The following is a 26,144-nucleotide window of genomic DNA, read 5'->3' as shown; positions in this document are numbered from 1 at the left end:
ACTATTGATTGGAGAGTAGACATCCTGTCTATCAGAATGGGCCACATGTCGAAGAGACTTGATAAACAGGTGGCCCAACTTGAAAAAGCAGAAAGCTGCGTATCGAAAAGTGAGGATGATACAATGGCACACAGTGAGAAGCATTTAAAAATGGAGAAGGTCTTCAGATTATATGAGCAAGGAATGAGTATTTAGAAGCAGGAAGCACTTAGAAGTAAGAATATCTGCATACAGGGGATCCAGGACATCTGCAAGAACATAGAGAGGCTGACGAGAAAGCACTACTCTTAGATATGCAGAAAAATCTGCAAACTATTGATTGGAAAATTGACATTCTTTCTATCAGAAGGGGCCACATGTCGGAGAGAAGAGACTGGATAAACAGGTGGCCCGACTGGATACAGCAGACCGCTGCATATCGAAACGGTGGTAAGTGGATGATTGGACAGATATAGCTGGGATATTGATCTAGGGACTCTCATTAAGGATGAGCAGTCTTTATAAATAGTTACGTTGGTTCTATTTATCCACCTGTGAAGTAGCAGTCTTTGGTTATGATATAGGTGAGAGCTGCATGAGATGTAATTTGACAGAAAAGTTAATGCATTTAAAAAGGATATGCCCCATCCTCCTGGTGCATTAGATGAGTGTTTTTAAAGCATTGCCTGAAATGGTAAGAGGAGAGATCACTCCTTCACCACTGATAGCAGTGCTCAGAACCGTCAAAGAACTACTAGCCTCTACCGGCAAGTTTACGGATTAAATTTAGCACTGACCAAGAGACCAGTGGCACTGAGATGGGGAAGATGTCTGGTACTGACTATCAAAATGTCGTTGGGAGGTCTGATTTATTGTCATGATCTTTCAGACACATATTCAACACTTCTGCTGCAAACGACATATCCCAGAAACATATGGGAACCTATCTGCTGCTACTTAGCTGAAAATGTGGGAAAAACAAGCGTATGAACAGAATTCAGGGGGTCAGCCGACCTTGTACCAGAAATTCTCTTGTTTATAGTAATGTGTTGGCCATAAGTAAAGTTTTCCTGCAGCCTCAGTTGGATGTAAAGATGTATATACTTTCATACATGCATCATTAACTACCAGTGAAAGATTGGCACTGGTGAACATCAGTCGTCTACACTATGTAACGTCTTCTTTGTGCCATTACACATATTTACAATTTTAAATAAAGCTTGAATAATAATTGACAGTAACCTATTGCTGTTTTATATATCTCAATATTGGATATGTGTAGTATAAATTGTAGATTAGAATTTTTAGGAGTTCGATAGCATCGTGGAATCTGTGCCCACACTGGTAAATTAGGAGGTTCTACTCTCCTCAGTGGGGGGCAGTTTCACATTTGCATTGTACTATAAACATTTTCTTTACTCACTCGTTGATTGTATCCTTAGAGCCCCGACAACATGCTGCTTCTGTGAACCCCGTGTTCTGAGGAAGAGAAACATGTATCTAGAGGAAAATACCTTCTTGATTTTCACTTAGAAAATTCCCAGCTGAACAGCACTGTGCAGAATTCCACATGGCAGTTATGCCTATGGTCCAGGGGTGAATGGATCTGAACTTACTGTGAAGAGAGATCTTGTCACTGATCTCCACTTAAGCCTTTGCAGTCGTAAGCCGTAACATTTCCTTAAGATAACTTCAGGCAACCCATGCCAGATACTTACTTTGATAAGCTTTGCAGAGACAGCAGCACAGGCATGCTTGGATCCTGTTCTACTCTTCTGACAGAGTGAAATGGAAGAATAGAAGCATGCCTCATTGTATCTATAGTGAGGGAGTCCTTCTTGGGCCTAGTATTTATCATTCAAAATTTATAACCATGTTGTTGGAACCGGCAGAGTCTGGTTGGCTGAAGGGATGCCTGCAGCCTGGCGGAACTACCACTCCCGTCGAGGGCAGCTGATTACACTTGCTTCGGTAGCTTGGCACAGAGCAGTCAGGCTTACTACAGAGGCAGTGTGTAAAGCAAAGGCACAGCAGCCACTCGCAATAAATACACGGAGCGTCGCAAAAGAAATTTCACACAGGATGAATTTAAAAAAGTTATATCCTCCCACCCCCTAACCCCCCCCCCCCCTATTGAGAGAGAGCGCACCCTTATGCGAGGCACAACATCAAGATTATGTACATACCTGAAAACAGAATACCGTTTACTGGCACCGTGGGCCAGAGCCAGCACGGAAAAACCCAGTGTTAAGGGACATTGTGTTTGTGGCAACAGTCAATGCTTAAAGCAGGTGCCGTGCAGTGTCGTAAGTCACAGGCAGTCCGCACATGATCACGCACACACTCCCACTCCGCACTACTATGAGGTGCGGCCGGTAACAGGCAGTCCGTACGGCATGTACTTACACACACACACACACATACTCACTCAGCACCCTAATGCGGTGCCACTGGCACCCAGACGGTTGATGGTTCACCCTCTGCAGACTCCGTGACCCCGGCCTCCCTCAGCCTTCTAGTTCACCCTGATTGTTCTATATCCCCGGATGGAAAATAACCAACCCCACTTGCCGGCCACTAGGCTGCACGGGTCCAAAGTTAAAGTTGGTCTGGGTCTTCGGGAAGCAGGTGGGAATATGATTCTGTTTTAATTAGGAGGTAGACGTAAAGAAGGGAGAGGTTAGCAGCCACTCCAGAATGTTACCTACAGGTCTCAAAACACAAAGGAGTCACACAGTCTCTTGACCCGCCTTCGAACTGTCTTGGAAGCGTTCCAGCAACCCAGTCAATCTCTCTCGCTACTAGTTGGCACCAAGCTGTCTTTGAGAGGGGCCAGGTGTGGAGAGAGCAGTTGGTCCACAGCAATGAGGGTCAACAAGGGGAATGAACGCTGATTGGAGAGTAACACAGGGGGAGCCTCTCGATAGAGTGAGGCACTTCGATCGGTACACGATGATCTGAGTTGTGCCCAGGCAATCCGGGCACAGCGTTTGGTGTGCGTAGGTATGGATCGCACCAGGCACTTCAAATTTCAAACACGATAAGTTGAAAATTCCACACCTCCCTGGAAATGAGGCACAACATCCGATGCACAATGATACAGGTGGCAACACACCACACACAGGCGCAAGTTCAACACTGCCACATGAGGTAGAATGAGGCCCTACAACAGGTACACCCTCACCTCCGAGGGTCGCAACCTGATAATCTAACACCGCACGCAGTGAGGAAGCAGTCGGTGTGTCACAAGAGAAAGATGCAGCACGACTGACCAAACGGGCCATGCGGGGTCCCGCAACCTGCTAATTCGCTCACCAACTTTAGATGCTTTTGAGTGTTGGAGTCTCCTCACTAAAGGAATCGCACGTCTCAGTTGCAGGCGTGATTTCTGGGCTCTGCACTAGACAATCCGATCTCGAGACAAGTCTCCACGCTTACACCACACTACCAGTTGGGATTCGGTAGCCGAGGTGGGCACTTGATATGGTGCCCCACTCTCCAGATGTCACAGGTAGATGGTGTAGGTCACTTGCGGGAAATCTTTGATGTCCCTGAGATCTCTGGGGAAAAAGGAGGCCCGCAGACGGGCCCTTGGAGAGCAGACTTGGCAAATCTCTGTTGGGACAGTAATCCTCCATATGCACCACAGAGACCTCTGACAATGTGCACCACGTAGTCCGGGTACTCCGGTCCCACATCCCCACGAGCGTATCTCAACCTCCTTGCTGAAGGATGGCACCTGTAGTTATATTGTCCCATGTCTGAGACTACTTTTAAATAAAGCAGTTTTTTTTAAATACAGCCCGTTTTCCTTAAACGAAAACGGGATGCATTTAAAAAAAGAAAAATGAAACGTTTTTGTTTCATTTTAGAAGGGCAGGTAGTGGTCCCTGGGACCACTGCCTGCCCTTAAAAAATATTTTTAGAGCCAGTCACAAAGGGGAAGGGGGTCCCCTGGGGACCCCTTCCTGTTGGTGAGTGGTTTACCACCCTTCTGTGAAGGGTGGTAAACTGCGACTGTTTTGCGACCCCAATTGTCGTAGTAAAACAGTCATACATGGCATTTGGGGTCGCCATTCGAAAGGGAACGCCCCTTCCTAATAGTGAGTCGCAAATCCTATTTAGCGAGTCGCAAATAGGGTTTATACATGGCCCTGTAGGTTTTTGCATGCGCAAACAGGTGGAAAACCTGTTTGAGCATGCCAAAACCGGTCGTACATCTGGCCCTAAGTGTCAAAAGCTCTATCTTCAATCTCTCCCATTCGACCTTCAAATGGCAGAGGTCTGCCGTTCCCATGGGATGCCCATAGTTTATGGCTGTCAATTGGGGAATGCACAGATGTGCTCCCTCCAACCTCTGGCATCCACTGGAGCCAAGCACCACGGTCCCCGAGACCCTTAAAGCATAAACATGTCCATATTCTATATGTGGCATTTCTAGGCAAGTTATGCCAAAACCCCCTTAACCAATGGAAAGGGTTTGGCTTTACGAATCCATTGAAATGAAACATCATGAGGCTTCTCTAATGGAATCCACTATTAAAGTCCAAAGTAATGTCAACCGCTTCCCCATGTCAACCTACGGGAAGAGCAGGCCTCCTAGGTAATGAAAACACTCATAGGCATTCCTCTCTTCCTGGACGCACATGCGCTAGTTCTTAAACCAACCTGCGATGGCAGGTGGGTCACATTGTTCCCAGCACCAGGGGTGCAAGTGTGCCTGCCCGAAACTGCACAGCAAACTGGACACAAGTATAACTAATGCGTGTGTCTATGTGCACGCACAAGCCTGCGTTGGCAGGAGGCACACACAGTCACAGACACCATAGGTGTGGGTGCGCATTTGCAGCGGCCTACAATCGCAATCTGCTCATAGGTTTACTCACAGTAGATGCCATTGTGTACCCACCTGTCTGCAATGACAGATCAGCCCATGTTTTAGTACTTTGAATCAGCGCCCTCCCACACATATAGGTAGGGCACGGGCACCTTCACGCGTATTTACAGCCCAGAGGAAACCCAGGACCCAGTAGGAAAAAGCAAAAAGTCTAGGGAAATGCTACCTGACGAGTATCCGGTTCAACACATTTGTATGCACTCTTGAAGAGACAGGATATTTTATGTAGTGAATGGTATGACAATGAATTTGTGGGGTTGAGCTTGTCGGTGCACCGGCATTTAAACCATTTGATTTTGGTTGTACATGCATTGTTCTTACTGACACAGTTAAGAAAAGTATAGGTACCATTACCAGAAAAGTGTAGAAAGTAATCTGTGATATTCTCTAGACCAGTGGTCCTTAACCTGTGGTCTGAGGACCTCTAGGGGTCCGGTAGGCCTAATCGGGGGCTGCAAATGTATTACAAAATTTAAATAAAATGAAAATGAATCATATAAAATTAATAAAGTATATACAAATGAGTACCCCCAGTCAGATGACCTTTTTGATGGGAACCTGCCATCAAATCGCAGAAGCATTTCTGGAGCACGCTGCCACTGGCTGTGACGGGTAGGGTAGCACTCACTAAAATGGTGATCCTTCCGCGGCTCCTATACTATTTCACAAATCTACCCCTATATGTGCTGGCTTCCTTCTTCACCACCTTAGAGAAGTAGATCAGGGACTTCATCTGGGGCAGCGCCAGACATAGGTTGGCGCTGAAAAAGCTGTACCTGCCGATTGACCAAGGTGGACTGGCGGCCCCCTGCCTTGAGCATTACTACTTGGCCTCTCAACTGCAGTGGATAGCGCGGTGGCTGTCAGGTCGTCACTGTGCAGACACTGCGACTGCGCAACCACCCTACCTCCTGGAGTGAATAGTAGTGCTTTTTCACCCAGGCGCGCTTCTAAGACCACCAGAATCTCTATTACTCGCTGGTGCCCATAAATGTTTCCGCAGGATCCTCCATATAACGCGTACCGTGATCCCGTATGCACCGGCAATAACTTTAGAAATAATACCTAACGGACAAACGGTGCTTACAGCTCCTGCAGTCAGGGGCTGGCAAGAACAGGGTGTCCAGAACCTTGGAGACTTATACCGTGAGGGGTCGCTCACCCCATGCACGACACTCGTAGAAGAGAAAGGACTACCGCTGGGACAATTTCTCGCTCACCGCTCACTGTGGCCACATTCACAGCAGCATGGGGAGATGTCACCAATGAGTCGCGGACGCATCTTACCATGCAGTACTTACACGTCATGGGACAGGGTAGACACCTAATACACTGGTTTGCAGCCTCACTCAGGACTCACACAACGCTCAGCCTTGACACACTTCGTCACAAGTGGGAACTGGACCTAGGTCACCTGTTCACCGACAAGGAGTGGGCCCAGGTGCTCGAGAGCCCGACATGCATACCCAGGAATATGCGCTTTCGCCAGATTGAACTATACATAGTTCACAGGGCATACCTCACGCCTGCGAAAATTAACAGTACTTTACTCGTGAAGATGCCACATGCCCGAGGTGCGCTACAACTGGGGCTGAGTTGGTGCATATGCTCTGGAGCTGCGCCCGGGCAGGTGCATACTGGAGTGGCATGGCTTTGCTTCTGCACACTTGTACGGTAGGCAGTTGCCTTTCAATTGGACAACCTATTTGTTATACAAATTCCGCAGAACACCCAGCACGAAGGTCACGTCCAGGTTTCTTGACCTGGAAATGATAGTGGCCAAGAGGTTGATTAGTAAGCGGTGGAAAGCGTCAGACCCCCCTCATATTCGGCCTTGGCAGCATTCCATGCTTGCGTGGCCCAAGGCAGAAAGTCTCGCCATCAAACGCGAAGAGACCCTGGTACTGCGTAAGCTCCCTATCGCCACATACTGGGACGCTCTCTATACGGCCTTGCAACGTAGTGTGGACACGCCACCTGGGGACCCCTCGGAGGTGCAGGCCACGGGTAGCTAATACACACACATGTTGGGATGGCAGGTAAACCATGTCACCTCCTTCTGGATAGATATCTGCTGACTGTACCAAGATACCAATACACGTTCTAGGGGTGGGACAGCGGCTGGCAGCCACTAACAAACCAAGCAATATGTAACATTGCGCATGGAACTGGCGGGGAGGATAAGAACTGATCGGTTTCTTACACACGCTTTGTGACTTCTTTCTTTCAACAGTTAATGTATGCAAAGTTTTACTCTTCTTTTTTGCTCTCCTGTGAATCTAATCTTGTTACCCAACCGTATGTGGGCGCCAGTATAAACGCTTAAACTGTAAGTCCGCACGCTTCAGAGTATCCAGGGGCGGGTATGTAACAGTGTATATGTATAGGGGGATGTTCAAGAATGTATGCTATGCTATATTGGACATGTCTTTCCTCTCTCCCTCCCCCTTCTCTTCCCCGCCTATTGGAGACCAATCGAAAATGTACTTACGAGTCTTGTTTCTATGGCATTTTATACTGCCCTACGAATACAAACAGAATGCATGAACGCGCATGTGCAGTACCTAATACAACATCTGCAACACCTAACAATGATGGCATATATATATACGTGTTATGGTGTACTAAAGTATGAACTCAATAAAACAGATTTTGCACATAAAAAGCATATACAAATAAGGTAGCAACATTGAAAATTTTAAAACTTTTTGTATATTTGATTGTGAATTGCACAAAATAATTCAATATTTGAGCAGTCTGTGTTTTGGTAGCACAATGGTAAACAGTTATTTTTATTAAAACAAATTGAATTGGCATGGAGAACTCTGCTTTAAATATTTAAGTATTTCTGTTTTTATTGTGTAATGATAATATGAGAATAAAAAGAGACATGTAGACTAATGTTAAGGGTTAATGAGCAGAGGATGTGGGAGAGGTAGCCTTTTGCTGCCTTCAGTACTTTTTTGTCTGGGTTTCTAAATATATATAACAAGTCATCAGAGGGAAATTCAAGATAGACCTGAAGGTATAGTGTATAGAAGGGGAGGAGGCCAGGGAATAAGTTTAAGTGGCTACATCATACAGCTGCTTAACACTAAACATAACATCATAGTCATTGCACTAAAACTTTACACAAAAAAAGTCAAACTTGTTGGAATTGCCAGTGTTTAGGCATGTATATTTTGGTTACAGCAACATCAACCATAGTCGTTTGAACTCCTCTTTACCCAGCTTTAGTGCAGTTGGCCTTGTTTTCAATATGTTTCACATAATCTGTGAAATTCTGGACATGTACTTGCCCCATGTTTTAAAAGCTTAATCATTACAGCGTAATGAATATTTCTGTGCATAAGAAACATGTTCTGAATTATGATATTCCATTTGTTAATTTGATTATTAATAATTATGCTTTGTTTTTCTCCCATATGCTAAATCAAAAATAAAGACCGCAATCTAGAACATAAAGAAATTATTTCTATCATTTAACTCTAGTGCATACCATTAAAGTATCAAAAAGGGAGGTTACTGTATAATTTATATAGAATTACAGAATGTACTCTCAACCATGTTTAGAGATTGAAATAAAACTAAAAAGCAGAGTAAAGTACGCAGCACCAATGAAAGACTGGATGTGAAATTGGAAATCTCCCATACCTCCACCGTTTTTAAAACAGATAATATATTATTGGTACTGAGCAATACATTTAGACTACAACCTTGCGAAGATCCCCTCTCTGTCCCACAGATTGCCCTAGTTGGTAACATATTTAATTATGAAAGGAAATGGGATAGGCCAGTTAAGACTGCTCCTTCTTAATTTTTTTGTCTTAGAAATTCCCCAAAAACTCTGCTATTTAGTTTTTAAAAAACCAAAGCATACCCACCCTATATCTCTTTATATTAAAGCCTACAATTTGTATAACGTTCTAAATAACCCCCCTTTTTGTGATCTTTTACTGTATAAATCGTTATTAGAGAGTTTCAGTTTAGTACAGTTTTTACTTTTTATATTCAGTATTAATTTCTGAATATAAATTTTTGTTGCATACCTCTTAACCTTTTGTGTATGCATTTTAAGTGTTGTTATGGGATACGTTGTCTTTGTGGAAGTATGTCTTAAATCTATTCAAGAAAATCAACATTAGTAGTTAGCATAAAATTCTTAACTAAAGAAATTGTTTCTGTATTTATTCTTCAGGCGTCTCCTTCAAATGGGTGTTTATAACTGTCAGCTTTATAACAATCTTGGCCTATGCTGCTTCTATGCCCAGCAGTATGATTTGACTCTGACTTCTTTTGAACGGGCTTTATCCTTGTCAGAAAATGAAGAAGAAACTGCAGATGTTTGGTACAACTTGGGCATTGTCGCTGTGGTAAGAAAAATGAGGCTTAAATCTAGCTGCATTGTCAAGTGTTAAGTGATGTGACTGCAAGGATTCAAGTTTGGATTCCATATTTAATCAATAGGTGATGATGCTAGCAGATGATACTTGTGCATAAATTCCCCTACTTCCACCCATGAGAATTCTTACCATTCGTTTTAACCCAGCCGGTTGCCAGTCCTCTTTGACCGCAGCCCTCTGAAGAACAAGAATAGAGTGGGTGAAGCATGCAGTAATAAATGAGTACATAATTCATATTCTCCATGATTGTGGGTAACATGTATTACATCATGGAATATCAGTGGACTTTTAGTAGGCAAAGGCAAAACTGTTTATTTCCGTTCTGAAAAAAAGTTAAGTATGTTTATCATCTGGTAAGAGACCATCATTGCTTATGTATGTTGATTATTGCTTGAAAAGCAATAGCTACAGTTCCTAGTCATTTGAAGAGAGAAATAGATTCTCTTGGAAATTGCTATAGGCATAGTAATGCAAAAGCTGAAGTATTAGACTACAGGGGACAGATATGTACCGATAAACACAATTGCTTACGTGCTAATTTTCCTCATTGGTAAATAAGGATATCCTAGTATTTAATATATCTGCATATCCGAGTATTTAAGATCTCGAAATCTTTGAAAAGGTGAGATCTGATTTTTTCAAATATATGGCTTTTATTTGTCATCTAGAAATTCCTGACTTGGATGTATGGTTCAAACCCATAAGATCCAGAATTCATCTTTTTCCAATTAACAAACATGTTTCCAAAAGTGGAAAATGAAATAAAGGAAACTGGAGATGCGGGTCAGCCTAAGCATCAGAATTGGACTGGAAGGCTGACTGTATTCTTTGAGACATGTAATACAAGGCAGTGTCAGTTAAGCATTATTCATTCTTTTTCAGCTAAAGAAAAGGAGGAGTCTTATTTGTTTCCTACAGATCCAAGCGGACTGTTCCCTTTGGGGAGGTTTGCAGGTTTCTTAGGAATTCAATGCAAGATACCTACCGATTGTGAACCTGAATTACAGGTTTCTTCACCAACATGGGTCTTCATTAAAATTAACAAGCATTGATTAGGATATCAAGCTCTTCTTCAAACAAGTACGACAGTGAAAAGTGATAAAGGGGTTATTAAAGAAGATGTCTAATTTTGTTAAGAAAATTGACTAAAGAAGAGTTGGCTGACCCCGAGGGCCCTCTCTAGAGTTGAGGCCTCAATTGGGACAGATTTTGGAAGAGTAGCTTAGTAAAATGGGTACCTGGCATTTCCAAAAAAGGTCTGTTAACCCTTTAATAGAATGTGGGTATTTTGATAGTGACTTTTAACCCCAGATTTCAGTTTAAAAAAAAAAATTATTCCCAGGTGTTAGATGGGGTCCAAAAACATAAGAGAAGGACCTTGTTGCACCTTGCAGCTCCACAGTGACGCTGTTCCACTCTGGAACCAACATGCGCAGCCTATATAGGCCCCAGTCCTGCATGCTGATGTCAATTCCTTTCTTTCCACACCAGTTGCAGATCTTTAGGTACTTCTAACTCTTTGAGACAGTTTTTGGACAAAATGTTTTTATTGTGCATTGGAAAGGTCTCCTCCAAGACAACCGGTTTCCAGCTCCGTATGGACTGTCGCAAGTAAATGTATCATAGATCCTCACCAGGTTTACCTGTGGTGCTTGGGGTCAAGCTACGACTCAAAGGCCTCCAGTCACTGCCCTCTGATTAACCTAAAGGCCATATGGGACAGTGAGGCAAAGCTCTACTTCACCATGCATCGGAAGACCCCGATTTCCAAAGGTCTGTTGCTTTTCCAGTCTAGGAGCTACAGGAGTCTATTCTGGGGCCGATATTCTTCACTCTCCAAATCTTGGGGTATGTTTAAGAAGAAGCACAACAATTTGAAATGGGATTCTGCCCCTTCCTGCAACTCTCAAACTCCTGAGAGGGTGCACAGACCGTCCCATGCCTCTTGATCCAAAAGACTGTCGACAGCAGAACACATTCCTCAATTTGTGCCGGCACTACCCTGGTTTCCCGGGCCATCTGCGAACGAGGAAGATTCAAGAATTCCTCAAAGCCATGCTCCGATTCTTCAGATCCCTTCTGACTTCCCCTGGCGCGCCTTTAGACCCCACGGTGCCACAAGGCCCTCCATCTGGGTTGCCACTGGTGAGTGCGCCCTCTGTGCTTGTTGGACCCTCCAAACCCATCCCTGGACTTCTTCTGCACACATGCAGATTCCATCTCTGGCTCCGCAACCCAAGCTGGTTCTTGGAATGCCAATGCCAACTCAATCGACAGCAGAGAAGGAGGTGCCCATTGTTCTCTGTGGGTCCAAGCTGCCACTACTACAACATTGACTGAGACCACGTTTGGTTGCCATCAAACCTCAGCCTGTACCACCTGACGTTCTACCCAAACACTACCTGCCTTGTTTGGCACAGATTAAGACTAGGATTATGAAACAGATGATGAGGCTGGTCTACCTTACCATGAGGATAACTGGTATGATGACCTACAAGCTGCTATTGTCCTCGACACCTTGAAACAATTGATAATCCTGGAAGTGCTTATAAATTGTTTAAGCTGCTCAGGCGGGGGAAAAATGAACAATTTTGGAAAGTCCCACATCAGTAATGCTCTGCTTCGAATAAAATATGTATGGTCAGGGAGTAACAGCCATATTTCACACTTTAATGACACCCAGATTTTATAAAATGCATCTTCTTTAAATAACACACACATATCAGTAATTTCCTCTGATGCGTACCAATTTCCGCTTGCACAAAGGAACAATCAGCATTATATTATGTGCATCAGTAAGCCTACTTATATCTGTGATATCACTGCTATATCCTGCTGGGCCGCTGTTCCCATGCTTTTGTGATGCAATGTCTCAGGTCCTCCCAGTTGTCCCGGGGGACCTCTGACCATTTCTGTCCCAAGTTATACAGGTCAGTTGTGATGCGGCCAAGTTCACAATTTGTTGTGGTTTGGATACAAACTATTCCACCTGGGTAGCCATTTTCCGCCTTGCCTGGCTGCAGTCTATTGGTTTTTCATGTGATGTCCAAATGTCCCTAATTGAACTGCCTTTTGATGGGGCTCTCCTATTTAGGGACTAGGCAGATTCCGCTCTGGAGCAGTTCAAAGTTCAAAGTGAGCAGGGCCAGAACACACTACCTGGGCTAGTCTGCTTCTCCTCATCAGCTGCATAAACCCTAACGTTCCTTTCACAATTTCGGCAGATGCACCCCCATACCACCAGCCAAATTCTGGCTCAGCATGGTGCTTAGCAGTTTTGCGGCTGGGCTGTAATGCCCATCGAATCCCACGGTTACAGTTGGTGAGCCACTCAGTCCATGGTCCCAAGCAGTCTCACCTACCAATCCCCTTTAGCGTGCCCTTAGTGGAGCACAAGATCAAATAAACAAGGTATATATAGTTATCATTCTGGAAACCAACTCGTCAAATTAATGCAATATAAATTAATATATTGCCATATGCACTTAATGTATAGTAGCAGGATATGGCACAAGTAATCTGTATAGAAATATTTTCATCTTGCTAATGTATATACAAAATAGGATACAATTAAAATATTTACAGATAGGTGCTCAGTGTAGTAAGTGAACACACAGTGCTCAAAAGTGAAAAAAACTGCGGAAAGGTGAACGCAAATATGAGAAGACCAGTCGAAAGACAAAATGCAATTTCAGGTTTTACAGAGAAAGATTAAAGGTTTGAAAGATGATTAAATATTCAAAAAGTCTTTAAAGGATGTCTTTTTAACCGGATAATTGTTGACAGTGTTTTAACCCTTCGTGGATCAACGGGTCATCAGGACATAAGGATTGATAACTGAGCATACGCAATAATGGAAGGCTGTATCTTGTAATGTGGGGTGCTAATTGAAGTGGATGTAGAGTTCTGCAATGAGTGAGGTGTAAGGAGAAAACCTTTATATGTGAAACGCTGGGATAAATTATGATGCTCAAGAAATGGTTGTTTGTACCATATGTAAAACCAGCATTGGGCAAATGAATTGTCTTTAAGGAAAAGCTGCGGAGGAAGGGAAGAACAAATAAGGCCACATTTCAGAAGGGCATCAGGTGCTGAGAAAAGGAAAAGAAATTGCTGCAACTGTTATCAATTATAAGGTGTCACAAACACTAATGTGTAGAACTGGCATCTTGCAATTGAATTGCCTTTAAAGTTAAGCTGTGTTTAAATCAGCACGGGAACTGAAGAAGGCCAAAATATATTAGGCAGCAGCCCAAGGCCAACAAGGACCTGAGAAAAGGAATTAGGGTGCTGCATCAAATCAGGGAGCTCCGGTAATCACAAAGGTCAGTGAGCCACTCTGCCCATGGCCCGAAACACTCCCACCTACCAAACCACAGCCAGCCGGTTGGAGGTAGGATCCAGCGATTCCTACCGGGTTGGCAGACTAGAACGTCCGACACGTGAGTCCTGTAGATAGTCTGGAAGAGGTACTCCTTGCCCTTCTGTGCCACTCTGCCACACCTTCCACGATCCCCAGAAGGGCTGACGGAGGCCCGGCTGTCCGTTTAACGGGAGGAAGTTCGAGCCCTTTTGGCCGAAGGAGATATTGAGAGGGTGCACCAGAAGTAGATTCTGGTTGTTGTTCCTGCTACTTTCTGTTACCAAAGAAGACCAGAGACATTAGTCTTATTTTGGACCTGCGCCCTTTAAATGCCTTCCTCCCGAAGTACAAATTTACCCTGGAAATTGGATGGTGGCATTGGACCTACAGGACACTTACTTCCATAAACCCATCCTGTAGTCCCATTTGTGCTATTTGCGATTCTAGTTGAGAAAGGAGCATTTTCAATTTGTGGTGCTCCTCTTTGGTCTCCCCAGCACCCCTCAGGTGTTCACAAAAGTGATGATAATGGTAAACGCACACCTTTGGAAATCGGGGTTCCAGTCTTCCTTTACCTCTACAACTGGCTGTCCAAGGTGGGCTCTCCCTAGGCACTTATCAACCAACTCCAGATTATGGCGAACCTTCTGTAATCTTTGGGTTTCACTTTCAAATCCTGAAGTCACACTCCTTGTCAGATGCTTCCATTCATCAGAGCCATTCGGTTGGTTTTGTACCTTTCCCCTGGTAAGGAGAGTCCAGAACATTCAATCTATGAATCCAATCTTTCAGCCCCTGTCTTGAGTTTCAGTGAGGTCTACGCTGAGGCTACTGAGACTTGTAGCCTTCTGTATCCTGCTGGTCAAACATGCCAGGTGGCATATGCGGTCTCTGAAGTCTCAGTGGACCCAACATCAAGGGGACCTCTCCGACCTTGGTCAGATTTCAGAAGAAAATGCAAGAGATCTGCAGTGGTGGTTGCTGGCCGTGACTGGTCAGCAGCATACCCCTCTCCCTACCCCACCCAGAACTGTCAGTGGTGATTGTGTTGCTTCTGGCTTGATGTGACCATCTATTCTCCTTCAGAGACTCCAAATCTGCCTCCTGTAGATGAAGGCCATCCATTTGGGGGAGGCTGGTACTGGTGCTACTCCAACAAGCAGGGCAGAGTGGGGTCTGGGTTCTGCCCCACGAGGCACTAGGCCTCTTGAATTGGTTAGACCGCCACAGAGTCTTTCTGGTGGTGACCCACATGGCAGGATCATTGAATGCATGGTCAGACAAACTCCGCTGTCAGTGCCTAGCAGATCACAAGTAGCGTTACAGCAGGAGGTAGCGCAAGGTCTCTTCTGTGAATGGGGAGAACCTTGTTTCCATCTCTACGCCACCGCCGAGAATCTGCAATGTCAGCGTTGGTGTTTCTAAAGCTTCTCTTGCTTGGAAACGTGTTTCACCTAGAGTGTTCCTCAGGACTCATGTATGCCTTCCTGCGATACCTCTTCTGCCCTGAGTTCTGAAGAAGATCAGGGTTGACCGGGCCAAAGCCATCCTAGTGGCCTTTGAGTGAGAATGGAGAGTATGGTATCAAGAACTTCTGGGCTTCAGCATCTTTCCTCTGATCAGGCTGCCCCTCTGGGAAGACTTTCTGTCAAAAGGTTCTGTACCGTGCCTTCACAATCTCGACCTTTATGATTGAAGATTGAGCGGCGACAGCTGAACACCTTTAACCTTCCTCCATAGGTGGTTATGTAATTTTGGCAGCTAGGTGTCCCTCAACTAAAACTGATTACGCCTATCATTGGTACAAATTTGTGTTTTGGTGTGGCTCACACCAGATTGCCCCATCCAGGCTAATATTTTTTTGTTGACTTTTTTTTATTGGCATTTCACAGAAAATAGCAATACTAGATTACATCAGCAGTAGCGAACATGAATGCAGTAGGTTAATTTCACGTAATCTGCAGCTGTTTAAGCCTGCTTTACAACATTGAAGCTTTCAGCCCTACATGAAATGTTGAACAAATAAATAGCACATTATGTGACCCGATACTTGAACATGCCTTTTATATCAACGTAACTCCCTCAACAAGCGGACCTCCCTTGGAATTTTTGGGAATATCATGTTGTCATTGGTATAATACCTATTTGTGTATGCTTTATGAGTTTGTGAGTCAATTGTCTCAGTCTGTGAGCTCGTGTTCGGTTTAGACTGTAGGTCATTTATCATCCCTGACCACGCCACTAGGTCGTCTGCCAATCTTTCTTCTTTCCTAACAAGCTTCATTCTTACTCGCTCAGCAGTAGCCCATTCAACCATGTCTTTTAACCATCTGTCTAAGTTTGTGGTCGTTGGTCTTCGCCATTTAATCGCAGTGCATATTTTGCAAGAGTTAAACGAATTTCCTACTTAGCTTCTTCTTTTTGGGTGAAAGAAGCAGACCCAATAACGCTATACGTATCTCTCTCGGGATCTCCCATCCTGCTGCCATTTCTGTTTTTTGCAACACTTCCTCCCAGAATTTAGTCACCTGTGGGCATGCCCAAACCACATGAACGATGTCTGCTTCTGTTTGCCTACATATGTGGCAGTCACTGGACTGCTCCGGATAAATTTTGCTGGGGGCCTTCGGTGTGAGGTAAGCCTGATGGATGTAATTATATTGGATGAGTTTGAACCGTGCTTTGGAGCTGCCCAGTTTGACCCCTTTGTGTATCTTCTCCCATTCCTTCTCAGTGATTTGTCCACCTATCGCTTCCTCCCATTTTTATTGTAGTGCAAGTGGATTTTGTTGGCAAGTCCTCCCTGATTGCCCTGTATAAGTGTGTTATCATGTGATGCCCTCGTTCCATTTGCAGCATTACTTGAAGGGTTCTCGTTAACAGGGCTCCTCTGGAAACGATGGCCAAATCTCTCTGGCCACTTGTGAAATATTAGCATATTGTAAGAATTGCCCAGCTCCCAATTCAAACATAACTTCTGCATTTTCCCACGTAATGAACTGGCAGTTGTGGTATAGATCATCCATTATCGTGCATCCCCCTGCCCTCCACCTGCGCACCAACATTGCCTCCGCGATCTTAGCGAGTCCCGGGATCGCCCACAAAGGTGCGTCTGGCGCATATGGTGCTCGCTTCACCACTCTTCTCACCGTGTTTTCCCATGTCTCCGCCACGTGTCTAATAAGGTACGGAGTGGTCCCAGGGATCCTCTTCCCTTGCAATAATAACTCTGGTAGTGAACCACCTTTGTAAGACCCCTCCAGGAGCCCTTTTTAGGTCTCGGCTAGCGAAGGCTGCGCTTGCGCAGTCTCGCTCGCGAGACATAATGACTTGGAGAAGAGGGGCTTGAACCTGCCCCTCTTCTCCCCTGTTCTCCATTGGCTGGCCTCTTGAATGCTGGCCAGCCATTGGAGAAGAGGTCCGTCACTCCGAACAGGCCCCGTCCTTTTCGGATTCGGGGGCGTATTTTTTCCAACTTTTCTAATTATCTCCTCCAGCCAATGGCAAGAGGAGAGTAAAGAAAAACACGCCCCCGAATTCGAAACCGCCGCTGCCTTTCTCCGAGGCATTTCTACTTCGCCTCGGAGAAAGGCGGTGGTGTGCTTGTTCTCTACTCCACGGGTGGCAACTCTTCAGGTAAGGCTCGCTGCGGTGAAGTCTCGCTTCTTTAGCTAAGTATAAAATGAGACAAGATATCTGCTGCGAATGCAGGACGCCATGGATATCAATCTCAAGCATGGCAGTTTTTATTTGCACGTAGTTTGTTTGTATCGTAGTCATGCGTTCACACGACCGCGTTGTCTCAACAGAGTGGTGCCACTGCCTCCAAAGCTGTAAGCAGCCCGGCACCAGGCAGAGGACGCCCTCTTTATCTGTTTCGTATTTGAGCGTGCCCTCTTGTGGCAAGAGGTCTCGTCTGCTTGCTGGTGATATGGCCTATGTTCGGCTAACAACGGGTCCGCGTGAACGTGCGCCAGACCAGTTGGGCTACGCAGGCGAGACCCAGTAACACCTACACTCCTGCCTCCCGTATCTTATTTTAAAGACTAGGCCCCAGTAACACTTTCCCCTCAGTGTCGGTGCTGGCCCGTCACCCAGGCAATCACCCGACACAACAGGCCCCCTGGACTCTTGGCTCTATACCTCCGGTCCCTGTACCTCTGATTCTGTACACTAGAAAGTGTCCAGCACGACACTACTCTCACTTCCACCGACATTGATAATAAACGTCACATGAGCCTCACGCAAGATGGCCGCCCGTTTCCGGTCTGTGGTAAAAGCTGTGTTGGCGGTCTACTGCTTCTGTGCACCAGCAAGGGATGGCGGCTGCCGCAGTACACGCAGCTCGAGGAGAGGGGGCAGCCCCATGAGCGGGAGTACGCCATGTCCTGCCGGGTGGAAGCGGTGGAGGGCTCGGGCACCGGACCCACGAAGAAAGGAGCCAAGTGGGAAGCAGCCCTGAAGGCGCTGGCAGAGCTCCGCGCTGGCCTGATGGACGGAGGCACCGGCCCTGCAGAACCCGCCACAGCACTTGGGAAAACTGCACACTGCCCCGGGGCCCCCCTGGACCCAGCCAGCCATGGTCGCCTTTAACCCGACTCAGAAGGCAGGTGTGAGGAGCGCTGACACTCCTGGCTTACTGCTTTCCTTCTGGCACTCTGTTACATTAACAATGGCAAGGGTGGACTACAACTCCCAGAATGCACCTTCTCCAAATGAGTACTGTACGTGGGTGTGGAGCTGTGTGAGTAGTGCGGTATATGCCCCAATCTTAGCTCAAAGCGTATACCTCGTTGTGACTAAACATGTCCCCCTTTTGAAATCGTGAAGTAAGCAGTTATGTTAATCGCAGTATTCTTTGACATCTTCAAATTGCATTTTTGCCAACGCGTCTCTCACAGGCGAGGAACTTCACTTTTCGGCAAATCACAGCACACTAGCCTTAAAGAGTGACGATTAACCCCAACTTTATCTTCCTGAAACTGTGTCCACCTTACTGTACAAGCGACCCCGTCTTGGCTTCGCCTTTTAAAGGAAGCATGGCATGTGTAAATGTGTGATTTACATGTAAACAAAATCTTTGATTCCCATAGTGTGCCACCTGACGGTGTTTTGGTGTCTCTCTGAGATTTCTCGTATTACTTCAATATATATTTATAACACTACGACTGGCATACATCTAAAACCAGCCAGGACTACTGGTTTTACTAATGGGAGAGGATGTGGTCTGACGGCTAGACTGCCGACTTTGGAGCTGGGAAACCAAGGTTCGAGCCTCCATATCCTTTAATTCTGGGCAAATCACTTAATCTCCCTGTGCCTACCCCAAAACAATAAATTGTCGTTGTGTAACGTAACCGGTGATCATGTAAAGCGCTCCAATACCTTCGGGTTGGGTTCGCGCAATATAAATATGCCCCCCAAAAAATGGAGGTTGGTTAGCTGTTTAAGATGAGTAACTGCCATGATTTTGCTGTAAATATTATTGAAAATGTTTGAATTCTGAAACTGAGAATGAATTAAACATTACTGGGGTCTGTGGAAGGGGTAATGGTCTTCAGAGTGTCAATCACTCTCGTCATCAGCGCCCCCACCCCCTCAGGCCAGAGGAGTGCCGCCCCCTCTTGCCACCACCCTCAAAATAAAACAATAATTAACCCCGTTTTATTTTAATCCCCCAACCCGCCCCAGGAATCTGGTTACCATGCGCTTGGCTGTTTGGCCTGCCGTCTCAGGTTGGACAAACCGTCATGCGCACTGAAGCTCTTTCCAGTCCCAGCTGCTGTGCTGCGCTGGAAAGAGCAGGCACAGGCTTCCAGTCTGTCTGGGAGTCCAAGTTGACCGTGCTTAGGCCAATCACAACGCTGCTTTAATGCCTCAGGGTCCCCGCAGTGCAGTCTGGGAGCCTGTGCCCAGAAGAAGAAGGAATGCAATGCAGTGGTGTTCAGGTAAGTTATTTATTTTTACTCTTACGCATATTTGCACATAATATGAATATGTGACCTTTTCCCTGTTCATTCTTCAAAGAGGCTGAGAACTGCATGACCATGTATTTTGAACACCTTTTTGACAGGCAGTGTTCGAAACTCGCACTGCCTGCATCCTCAACTGCATAGCTCTTAATCGTGACACCCATATTAAAACCTGGAGGGTACTCAGTTCAAATCATGCACAATACAGGAGTAATATGCTACACAAAAGAATGTAAATATCTGGGAATGCAAGACTAAGAAATCGATCAGTGTTTTTGCCTGTGAAGTGAAGGACATAAATACAGGCCCCAAAAGGGACCCGTTAACTTTACTTTTTTAATTATTACCTTGTCTAAGACCCTGAGGGACCTGGCCAGCTTCAAGCCCCGACAGTATTCTTCATTTGCTTTCACTGATGCCATTTGGATTAACAACAAGGGAGGAAATTGTCTGCCTTTACTGCGAAGGGGGAGACTTTAATGACATGAGATGAGGCTAGACTGCAATATCCTCGATCCTGGTCTGATGAGTAACGTGGTCCAAATTTATACTGCGATTCAATTGGTGGGGAGCAACCTTCCAATATGTGGTTGAAAAATCTAGGAGGAAATTAAACTTTGAAATGGGCAAATTCTGCAGAGGAATGGACTTTAATTTGATTAGAAATGGGCTGGTCTTGAAAGTTTAGGCTTTTAGCAGATTACAAGGTTGACCTGTACTGGGTCAGTGTGACATGCTTCTAATGAACATATTGGGAGAAGTAGATCTAGCTGGCTGCATTTAAACTTTGCTCAGAAGGTAGCAAGATGCTGAAGTAAACTGGGGGATCTGCAAAGGGATGCCAACACTTTGGAAGCATGGTTATAACAGCATTCAGACTCTGGGGAATAATGTTCCTCGCCTACCCACAAAGGTAGACTTGCAACACTGCAAGCCTTGAGACCAAGGGCATAGGAGACTACATTTCTTGGTGGGAAATAGACAGCAAAAGCAGAGCCATCAAAAGATGAAAACCATGCTTGGGATGCCATACAGTAGTGCTAGCGGGGAAAGACTGGAGTATATCGCAAAGGAGACACAGTACACTCGGTCAAGGATGGTTGGGGAGTGGCCGGTATGAACTAGATATCTGTAGCGGGCTAAGCCTAGAATCTACAAGTTGTTAACCCAAGGATCGACTGAAAATACTTTTAAAAACCTTAAATACGACCTGCTTTTAAGAGTTTCACTCGGATGGAGTGATAAAAGTTTGACCTACCCCTTGTACTACCCGCCTGCGAACGGTGATTACATTTTTCTATTAATAAATCTGTGGCCATGTGAACTTTGAGTTGTCTGTGTGATTTACTTAAGCATTGTGTGTGTGTGTGTGTGTGTGTGTGTATATGTATGTATATATATATAATTTTGTGGGATGGCGTTGGACCATGACTATTGAGTGTCCTGACTCCTGATGTTATAAAAGCCTCGGCGGATATGCCGTCATACTCGTGTTTGTATTCCGTGATCTTTTTTTTAAAAAAAACTTAACTGTAGCACAGGCTTATATTGACAGGACTGCTGAAAAGGTGTTCGGTCATCTAGAAATTCCTCGAACTAGTTTACCAGTTGGATATTGTTTCTTTCATGTACTTGATTTCAGACTGATTACACTGGTTCCATCAGTGGTTTGTCGACAACGGCAGTCTTGGACAGGAACAGTTGTATTCTGCACACGATTGCACAGTGCAGAGGTATTCACATCTGCTTTGACACCCCATCCTGAACAATTAAAGACACAACACTATTTGTACATGCACTGCAGGGTGCATACATCAAGCTAGGGCCAAATGCCTTTGCTTGGCAGTTTGAAGGCTTATCTTAAACTCCAGCTTTCAATTTCCATAAGTCCTTTAATATAGCCTGAGAGATTGCATAGCATTTTAGACAAGAAACCTCTATTTAAGAAACTCTGCCTTGCAGCTTGGATTACTTGTAAATGCCTGGCCCATACATGACATTATTTTTGTTTATGTTTTTGTTTTTAAAACATGTAGAGAAACGGCATTGTTATTTACAATGTCAATAGCTTAATCAGTGTGTGTGTAGGTGGCTCTGTGTGTGGGTGCAAATGCAATAGGTCTCGCATTTGAGAGTGATTAAGCTATTGACAGTGTAAATAACAATACAGTTTCTTTAAATGTTTTAAAAACAAAAACATAAACAAAAATAATGTCATGAGCAATGCCAATAGCTCTAACTTTACCAATGCCGAGACCATTGCATTTTAAATGCTTGTTCCCTATTGTCTTGGTCATCCAGCCAGTGGACTGCATGTTATAGTTGCGTGGCCATATAGTGATATTCAGTACAGGGTACCTCGACCCCCCCCACCCCAACTGCCACGATCTCTGTAGTGTTAAAAGGCTGATACACTTGCGTATATTGCCCCACAACAGTTATGTTAGCAGGGTCTCTATTTGTTTAACAGCGTGCAGCAGAATTCTATAAAATTAATTTTGCAAGAAATATAACCAGTGTGGTAGAATGACCATTTTTGTGATTGCGACCTTGCCCATCAGAGATAAAGACAGATCTTTATAGAAGCTCACTGAATTTCGTACTCCCTCCATTTCCTTGCCTACGTTAGGCTCAGGAACCGTTCCTCCGGTAAAGCCAGGATCATACCCAAATACTTGGGAGGATATTTCATCTATGGCAGCCCTACTTCCAGAAGCGTTTCTATTGGTCAGTCTACCAGGCTTCCCATAGGGAGCACCTTCGAACCTGAAAGCAGAGGGGACAGAGTCTTGGTCACTTGCCAGTGACCAGGGGCACGATAGACGAATGCCCACCGATGTCGGGTGATTCAAGTGAAAGAGGTGAAGCTTGACTCTTCAGCCACGAGGACCAGGAGGCATCAAAGACTACCAGGAGCTGGATTCGAGCTATCCCACGAAAGATGTCGAGTGCTGCAGCGTCGGTGCCCGGATTGGACACAACAAGCCTCGGCAACAGCAACCCACGCAGAAAGGAGAAAGATGCTTCGGTGCGGACCAGAGTCAGGGCATGTCTGGAGCAACCAGGAAAGCCCAATCAAAGTAAAGTTACCCTTCTCAGGGAGCCACAAGTCGATGGACAAGGGATTGCGAAGGGACCTCGAGAGGAATCACAAAATGGCGGCCCACGGGTCACTCGGAGTGGGTAAGCTAGCAATCTTCGGTGGATACATTGCTCGGGGTCTGGGCTATAAGTAACCCAATGCACAGCCTCGAGGGACATCGAGAAGCTATTGCACTAGCAAATGTGCACCGTGTCCAGGGGTTCCGGTTACACGGTACCCATGAGGGCTACGGGTCTCAGCTTTGCTGGGGACTCGGTTCAGCCTCTGGGAAGTCTGGAAATCCACCTCTGACGTATCAAAGTCTTCAGCATCCGGCGGGAGCTTCGGAGATGCAGACCGGACAGATGCGTCTTTGGTGCCTGCCAAGCAGGGGAGTAACTCCTTTACCCCAAGGGAGATTCTTCAGTCATCTGGCGTTGAACAGATCGTCGAAGGTTCAGGATTCAGTTTCGGAGTTTCGTCCAGGAATATCTAAAGTTCTTGTTACAGAGGTTCCTTCTTTATACCCACGGAAGGGGTTGGACTATCTCAGGGGACCCACCTATGGGAGGGTTTGGAAAGAGGGGTGGCTACACCCATTTCCTTTGTCCAGTTTCGCGCCAGAGCAGGGGCTGGTAGCCCCTGCAACCGGTTTGAGCTGGACTATGCACAGGGACACCAAATGTGCCCCCAGTGCAGGACTTCAAAGCACTCTGAGTGCACCCACCCAGCCCCAATACACTAAAGCCTGTCTGAGAGGTGGTAACACCTCCCTGTGACAGGAAACCTATTGGCCAGGCCTCCCCATCCGGAGTTTCGGTTAGCAGCAGGAGGCCAGACTCGTGTCTGTGGCTGCAGCATCCATTTTGTGATGCCAGGGCACTGTTAAGCTGGTATCGGGTATACCGGCGCTGTCATGTGTCTCCCTCTAGAAGGGTGGGATCATACTCCCACACCAGTTACTGGTGTGGGGGTATGATTCCAAGGTGTTTGACACCAAACACGACATGTTTCCGTGCAGCCAGTCCAAAGTTAGCATTTACCGTTTGGTTATAATGCACTTAAGAGTATATGGTCAGGCTGCATCACAGACACCCCTGGAGAAGAGAGTTCGAAGGCTGCAGAGGGGCTCTGCTCATGCATGGGCACCCTCTCACACAAAACCAAGCAACCTGCCTTCAGGATTGATCAGGCCTGCCATAGGGGTGGCTGATAAGTTTATATGTGGAGTGATAGGTGAGATATAGTGAACATATATCTCAGTAAGGGGTGCATGCACCACCTCACCCAGGTTGCAGTAGCAGACCTGTGGTAGGCCTCTGGGGTACCTATGCCCTGGGTACATAGTATACCATATACTAGGGACTTATAAGGGCACCCCAGAATCCAATCTGTGGTGTACCTAAGGTACTAGGAATCTATTTAGAGAGGAAGCAGCTAGGCTGGGGTCCTAAATAGCAGGGCCCCTGCCAGACTAAAGTCGAAAAAACAGTGTTACAGCAGCAAAAAGTGGGGGTAACCATAAGAAGCAGATCCTACTCTCCTACAAACGCCTCGTTGTAAACTTCCACTAATCTGTCTGCCAGGATCAGTGCATATTGTTGGTAAAATTCTGCTGGGAGCCCATCGTTCCCGGGTGATTTCCCAGGCTTTAGGCCTTTAATGGCCCCTACAACTTCTGCTCGTGTGATCGGGCCCCTTAGTACCTCTTCCGTATCTAGCTCTAAGTGGGGTAATTCCATCCAGGCCTGGAACTCTGTGATAGCAGTATTCAAAGGTATGACTCCCTGCCCGTACACTTTAGCTAGGTGGCTGGCCAGAATTTCTGTGATTCCGGTTTCCCTATGGACCCTTTGTCCCTCCGCGTCTTACAAGTGCAACATTGGTTCCGTGTCTCGTTCTCGCCTTAGTAGTCTAGTTAATAGTGTGCCCGATTTGTCACCTTCGTGGTGAAGCCGCTGTCAAAACACCGTATGGTCGTACTTCTCTAGACGCTTGCACGTCTCCAATTATTCAACCTTCACCGCATGTCATTCTCCAAACATGTGGGGTTCGGCATGTAGTCTCTTTTCTAACCTAGACAGGTTGCCCTCAGATTTCTTAATATCTTTCAGTAGTTGTTGTCGTACCCTGTGTGTATGCATACCCCTCGGAGTACCACCTTCATATCGTCCCATTCAACTGCTCTATTTGTGACCGTCCCCCAGTTTTCCTCAAAGTATTTCGTTAACGCTTCTGATACTGCTTTCTCAAATGGCGTGTCCTTTAATGCCTCTGTTCGGAGACGCCATGTGGGTATGGACGCTCTGGGTTTCTGGCCTTCAAAGCTGATCAAAATCAGAGAGTGATCTGAAATATATCATGCTTGGTACGTTATCCCCTTCACTTCTCCTGCGAGTGTTGGTGAAATAAAGCAATAATCCAGTCTGCTGAATGTGTTGGTGGCTGTTGTATGGCAGGAGACTTGTTTTTTGTGGGGATACTTTCCCTTCATATCTAGAAGTCACATTTCCCTCTACATGTCTGTCAGTGTTCCCATCATATGCGGCTTGGTATGTAGTCGGGGGTGGTTCATGGTCTAGGCTCCCATCAATGACACAATTTATATCTCCCAACATTATTATTGCCTCCCCAATGTACGGCGCAGCTGCCCTCATAACAAATTGAAAGAAGTCTGCACAATCAGAGTTCGGAGCATATACATTAATGAGACACAATTCTTTCCCATCCAATGTTCCATGCTCAAACACATGTCGCCCTTCGGTATCCATTACCTGAAGGAGAAGCTTGAATGGGACTCTGTTCTACCCTGGCTCTTTGAGACCATATTGGCAGCCATAGGAGGACTGGGAGGGGTCTGGGGACCCTTTGACTGACCAGTTAAGAGTGTGAACAGGACTGGAGAGAGGAACTCGGGGAAGCCAGTGGTCTGGATACCTCACCAGATCTTGGCATATTGTCTCCTCCTACTGTGGCTACGGAGGAGGGAGCGTCATACGCAGTGGTGTTGCGTTGGGCGGCCGAGGCTCTCAACCTCGAGCTTCCTACAGTGGCAGTCAGGACTAATCTCCTGACAGAGGGGCTTCAACCGGCAGCGAGCTGTTCGGAGCCCTGCTCCCGTTTAATGAAGCCCTCACGAACATGCTTTTGGGCACCTGGTCCAGGCCCAACACAGGGTCTCCTGTGGACAGGATGATTGCTCGATGCCACCGCCCGGCCCCGGGTGACCCCACCTTCCTCTCCCAACCCACACCCCTGAGAGCTTGGTGGTCCAAGCCTTTACTTCCAAGGGCAGATTCCCTACCGCTCCACCTGATAGGGGATCCAAAAAGCTGGACCATCTTGGGGAGAAGATGTTTTCTTCCTCCAGCTTAGGACTGCGGTCGGTAAACACTGCATATCTTTTGGGCCGTTACACCCACTCCGAGTGGGATACGGTTGCGCAGGT

At 46.0% G+C, this 26,144-nt stretch overlaps 1 protein-coding gene across 2 annotated transcripts in view; it reads left to right on the top strand.

Annotated features, from left to right (window-relative positions):
• The window catches only part of TTC8 (tetratricopeptide repeat domain 8), a 357,649-nt gene that overhangs the window by 239,027 nt on the left and 92,478 nt on the right, over positions 1 to 26,144 (top strand). For both annotated transcript variants that reach the window (XM_085626573.1, XM_085626572.1), the window contains one exon: positions 9,075 to 9,249. In XM_085626573.1, coding sequence (XP_085482699.1) covers positions 9,075 to 9,249 — 175 coding nt within the window. The remainder of the gene's footprint in view (positions 1 to 9,074; positions 9,250 to 26,144) is intronic.

This window comes from Triturus cristatus, chromosome 9 (assembly GCF_964204655.1).
Source record: "Triturus cristatus chromosome 9, aTriCri1.1, whole genome shotgun sequence".
Lineage (NCBI taxonomy): Eukaryota > Metazoa > Chordata > Amphibia > Caudata > Salamandridae > Triturus > Triturus cristatus.
This window is presented reverse-complemented; position numbering and strand designations above follow the sequence as displayed.